The following is a 5,840-nucleotide window of genomic DNA, read 5'->3' on the forward strand; positions in this document are numbered from 1 at the left end:
TATTTAAGTTGGGTATCGAATAATATAACATGTATATTCGCGACACCACAGAAAATGATACCTTACATAGGTATCAAACGATAGGCGCACATCGTTTGCTGTGTGATACTCGCAATTTCAAGTTTACAGGCTTTTTATAATATCTATATTAGAATACAATATGTTTGATTAACATAAGAAGTTAATATTTGTTCCAATTAATACCGGCACATATAAAACCTGTTTTCCTTGGCATATGCTCACATATACCTGATTTTCGAGACTACTGATTTAGACTACCTACAAGCATCAACATAATGATGATCTTCAATTTAAGGAGCCAATTATTGCCTAAATTGATACTAGCATAATAGAATTGGTTATCTCTTATAGTCCAATTGGTAATCTTCAGGAAGTTAGCGACATTAATAATTAATATCGTGATATACAAAAGATTAAATAATGTAGCATTCTTTATTAAAAAAAAAATTTTTGAAACCGAACGCCATCAATGGATCTAATTTGGTAGTGTTGTTATATTGATTGAATTACAAAGATGGTAGCTATCAATTGAGGGAATTTGAAAACATCTTTACTTACATGGATATTAGAAATATTATCTGCAGACACTTTGACTTAATGAGCTAATTGTTAAAGTACTCACCCAGATTGCAATAGATCCCACTGACTAAAATATTTTTTAAAGATTTTGTCTAATAAGTATGTTTCTTAAGCTATTATATTATATTTTCAATAAAGAATTGGAATATATTTTTTTTAATAATATTTTTAAATTGACACTTGGATCCTATTAACATTATTTCTATTTTGCAGGTCGTAGGAGGTGTCTTGGAGAAGCGCTTGCCCGTGGATGTTTCTTCCTATTCTTCGCGGGAGTTATGCAGCGCTTTAAAATTGTAACGACCAACGGTATTATGCCTTCCATCAAGCCCAATGTTGGTATCACAGTCAGTCCACCAAAGTATAACGCTAGTGTGCTACCAAGATTTGAACGATAGTTAAATATAAGTAAAACAATTGATATTTTATTATAATAAACCATTTATCTGAATAAAAATATTATTTCAAGAAAATACATAACAATAAAAACCATAAGACATTGATATCATTCATCATTTTATTTTAATATAATACTGTTCATAAACACATAAACAAGTTACATAATATTACAAATATAAATAATTATTACACAATGTCTTGATAACTCTTAAATAATAAAATAAACAAAAAAACTTAAAACAGGTTTTTTCTTTTTATGAAAATTGTGGCAATGTATGGCAAATAACATGACGTGTAAAATATAAAGAGTATTATTGTCAGTAAAATTATTCATTGAAACTAGAAAAGTTTGTAACTCTAAGTAGAGGAGAATAGTGAAGAATACAAAATACAGAGCTGCAGGCCTATTCTAACATATCACTTAACATAAAAAAAGAGTTAATTGTGATAAATATATCACAATTATCACTTTACGTATTCTGGCGGTAAATTATGTAAAAAAAAGTTAACTGTCTGAACTGTCAAAAGGTGCTATCTTTTAACAGCCCCTCGCTTAGCCGTGCTAACTTTGAGAACGAGACAGAGTATGTCAATTTTACATATTGAAAATTAAGACGCAAGATCTGACGGTTTTGCTGCAATCACAATGACATGACTACGAAAATTGTAGGTTACGTTGATATGTCCGATGTGTCAATAAAAAAATCTTGTGTTCGACACATTACCAACTAGATGGCGCTCGTTTGGCTTTATCCGCTTGTTTTCAGTATTATCCGCTTGGGTTTGGCATTACAAACATATCTAAATTTGACTGGCATATCTAAATTTTCACCGTACATATTATGAATTAGAGATAGCAGTCAATAACTGTTTTGTTTATAGGATGCCTCCCATGCTAATTTTGACCAATGAAAATAATGGAAACGTGCTAAAGTGGTAACCGTTAAGAATAGACCTGTTGATTTTGTACATAATGATACACAACTTCTATAGCGAAACAACACAAAATACTTGGTTCTAAGATAATGGCGTTTGAAAATTTTATACAAATTCTCATTTAAGGAGTTTGACTTTGATTTATAGGTAAATGTGTTTATATTCTGTTTAGTTCTAATTAAATTAGTAATGTACTATGAAATTTTACACTTTAACAAATAATCAACCCAGACATTCCAGTTTATAATTGAATTAACGATTAATCCCAGAAAGTGTAATTCCATTTTATAACCCGTTGAAGAAATTTTTGTTGAATTATAAAGAAAACAACTTTCATTATAATTCATTATTATTAATTCAGGCATTATTAACTCAAAACTGTGAAATTTTGAGCTGTTTCCCTATAGAAGTAGGGTATCGACAACTTGAATGTACATATCAATGTGTTAACGTGCAGATTTTACATGTACAATTTTTACTGAAATTAAAATATTAAAAAAAAATGCCTGTCTGCCTCATAACTTTCTGTTGTCCCTTTTTATTCATTATGTAAATTTGCGAAAACTCAAGGTCCATGAAATTCTAATTGGTCTTACTTAATAATTTTCAATACATCACCATCAGTGCACTAAACCCCAGCAATTAATATATTACCATTTCGTAATATGATTTAATAATGGTATTACAATCAGAGCGTTGGCACGGAGCTAGAAGCAGTGGAACAATGGGGTTTTACCCGGTGCAGGAGCACCGAAAATTTGTAGTGCTCCACTATTCCAGATGTTTTTTTAATTATTATTAAATTTTCATCCTAAAATCCAATGTAAATATTATATTTGACACTTTACAACACTGAAGTATTTTAAATACGGTAACACTGCCCAGTGATAAATAACCTTACTTTTTTTGACAGAAGAGGCAGATAATGAAAGATGATTTGCTGTCTGGAATTTTGTTTAATAGAATTAATAATGAAAATGATGAATAAAAAACCATGTAAATCTACTTATTGTTTTTTTTTTTTAACATTAGACATATAATACAGATTATAACTTTTTTATCCGGAGCCTAGAGCAAGTATTAGGTCCGAGAGCGGAGCAACTCAAAAAAGGGTCCGCTCCAACCCTCTGGTTACAACCAATTTTTAATAACTTTGACTAAAACACAAATTTTATGGAATTTAATATATGTTATAAAATGGAATTCTAATAAGTAAATTAAATGCTATATATCAATTATTAATGTTTATAATTAAAATGGAGTTTCACCTTTTTCTAGTATCAATGATAAATTGAGAGATATTATATTCTATAGTGTTGCAATTGGTGGATGGATACTATTTATATAGTATAAAGGTACGTACGTATACATAATATCTAAATAATAAAAACCTATCATTTTGTGTATAATAGTGTAAATAATAATGAAGTGCAAACAGATAGTGCAAACAATGAAATAACTAAGGAATGGTGTGGAATTCTTTAAGTGATTGGCACAATAGGTAACTTATTAATGTAAGTACAGATTTAGTATACAAAAAACACATAATAAAACAATAGCTAATGCTAAAGTATGTGAACATTCATATAAACTTTAATATACAACATATGGAGGCGTCGATTTGCAAAAATCCATAAGTCCACATAAAAAATACGTACAAATTTATTAAAAATAATATGACAAATACTACCATTGCCACGCAAGTCAGAAGACTTAAAAAATGCAAATCTAAACAAAAAGCCTTCACTGCAAAGCAACATGCCAACCAGACTAGTCCACCACGCCAACATATTGTAAAGCGGAGGTGAGGTATGGTGCAATACAATGCACCATCCATGTGAAAAACTTTGCTGAGAAGGCTTTTTATTTAGAATGCTATTTCTCTAATTCGCCTGACCTGCGTGGCAATAAAGAGCCTGTATTACAAAACCCAATTATTATTTAAAATGATACAAATAAATCGTCCGCTGAATGAAGAACTATTCTAACTTACATTTTAAATATTTTATAGGAGTGTTTTTCGAAACATCCTATTTAAGTTATTTATTATTTATGTACACATTTATACATCATTATTTTCATCAATAATCTTACTAAAATATGATGTAAGGATACATTTATCTATACAAGTAATAAATAATTTAAGTAGATTGTTTCAAAGAACTCTCTTCTAAAATATTTCAAATGCGAGTTAGAATAGTTCAGTATTCAGTTGTTTAATGTTAATATGCAATATAGGGTTTATCAGTCAACAAAATAAGGCATATTGTTCGTATTTGAAAATACAATACAATGGGAAAAGAAACTAACGTTATAACCGGCCAGTTACGGTCGGCAGACACATATTGAATTATAGACTCAATAGTTTTTGAAAATAGACACCTCATAACAGTAATTGTTGATGTATTTTTGCCCTAGCAATAACAGTTACATATAGATACAAGCTTATAGTCCAAAATACTTAAACTATCTAAACTAACCCTGTATGGCACTCAAACATACAAGCTTGCATAATACTTTACCCTTAAACCAAATATCAAGCAATCCAACATAATATTCCAAACACCGTTTATAAAGAGCTTTTTTTTAATAAAATAGTGTGCATTTTTATATTAACCTTCAAAAGTGTACTTTATTCAAAAAGTAATTATTAGTGCCACTTTACACATTTTTTTAATCTTATTATAATTATCCATAATTAAGGCTCACTAAGTAAACGTAAAGGAACTTTTACAAGATAATTATTTTTAACATGATATGTACATACCGCATGTGATAGTTTAAGGGTACTCTGCAACCAAAATAAAACATACTTGTAGGTATATACATCCTTCCTCTATTTTTCATACATGATATACCTACGTGTGATCACTTTTCATGTCATTTGTGATCTGTGTCTACATAGTATGAATTTGCATAAATCTGGTAATCAGTAAGCAAAAATTTTCACTTGTAGATTGTCGATAAGCCGGAAAACTGGATACACCACACTACAAACTACTTGAGATGCCATCCACACAAAGACTGGATCCCAGACCATGAGATAAAGATTCATATCTTAATCCATGTTCAATAAGTCGGCAAAAATCAGTTTTGAATAAGTAAATGAAAGAAAATTCTTCTGTAATCTGTCTTCATTTCTGTGATAAGTCTCAGCATTCTATGCTACATTGTAATTATGGAGCCGAAGCCTGGAAACGGGCTATCAGAAGATTAGAACGATTGAAGATGGCACCAAAAGAAAAAGTGTATGTTTTATTTGCTGAATTAAAGTTGTGGCATAGCCCTAAATTATCATCAGTATAGGTAAATCATTCTACAGTGGCACCATAGGCGATTCGCGCGTGTATTGAATTGCTTGCGACAATGCCTGTTTCAATGCTAGCAAACAATACCACTACAACTGCAAGCCGCATTTGCCGTAACCATGGTGCCACTGTCAAACGATTTACCTATACTATAGGGTAACTCCCCAGAAAAAAAATGCAGTTTATTAATATATAACCCAAGAAGGGCGTGGGTGGCATCATTTGCTAGCACTGTTCTGGGAATTTCAGTCTTTATGAGTCACTTCATGGCGCAGCAAGAATTGCTTGTACTATACTATATTGAGTTAATTAAAAGGCTCGAAAAGACTGGTTCTACATTGAAAACTAAACCTCAAGATCGCCCACAGACTTATCAAGGTACGATTACGAAGTTATGATTTAGGCCAATGTTTCTTAACCTTTTTACATCCGCGGACCACAAAAATATCAAAAAATATTTTGCGAAGCATAAACATTGGAATAAAATAATAAATAATTATATTTACAATATTTTTGAAAAAATTGTCGAAATATAATACAACCTCACTTCAAATCTTGGGTTCGAAGGTAACTATTTTTGAAATGGAGAAAATTTTT

General features: G+C 30.5%; 1 protein-coding gene across 1 annotated transcript in view; it reads left to right on the plus strand.

Moving 5' to 3' along the window:
- Positions 1–1,239, plus strand: part of Cyp305a1 (Cytochrome P450 305a1) — a 37,950-nt gene extending 36,711 nt beyond the window's left edge. The window contains exon 8 of the mRNA XM_085944523.1: positions 814–1,239. Within this exon, the coding sequence (XP_085800649.1) occupies positions 814–998 (185 nt within the window). The 3' untranslated portion in view covers positions 999–1,239. The remainder of the gene's footprint in view (positions 1–813) is intronic.
- Positions 1,240–5,840: the final 4,601 nt, after the last annotated feature.

The sequence above is a fragment of the Rhyacophila brunnea genome, unplaced genomic scaffold, assembly GCF_057557595.1.
Source record: "Rhyacophila brunnea isolate RB1 unplaced genomic scaffold, BYU_Rbru_1.0 scaffold_1, whole genome shotgun sequence".
NCBI lineage: Eukaryota > Metazoa > Arthropoda > Insecta > Trichoptera > Rhyacophilidae > Rhyacophila > Rhyacophila brunnea.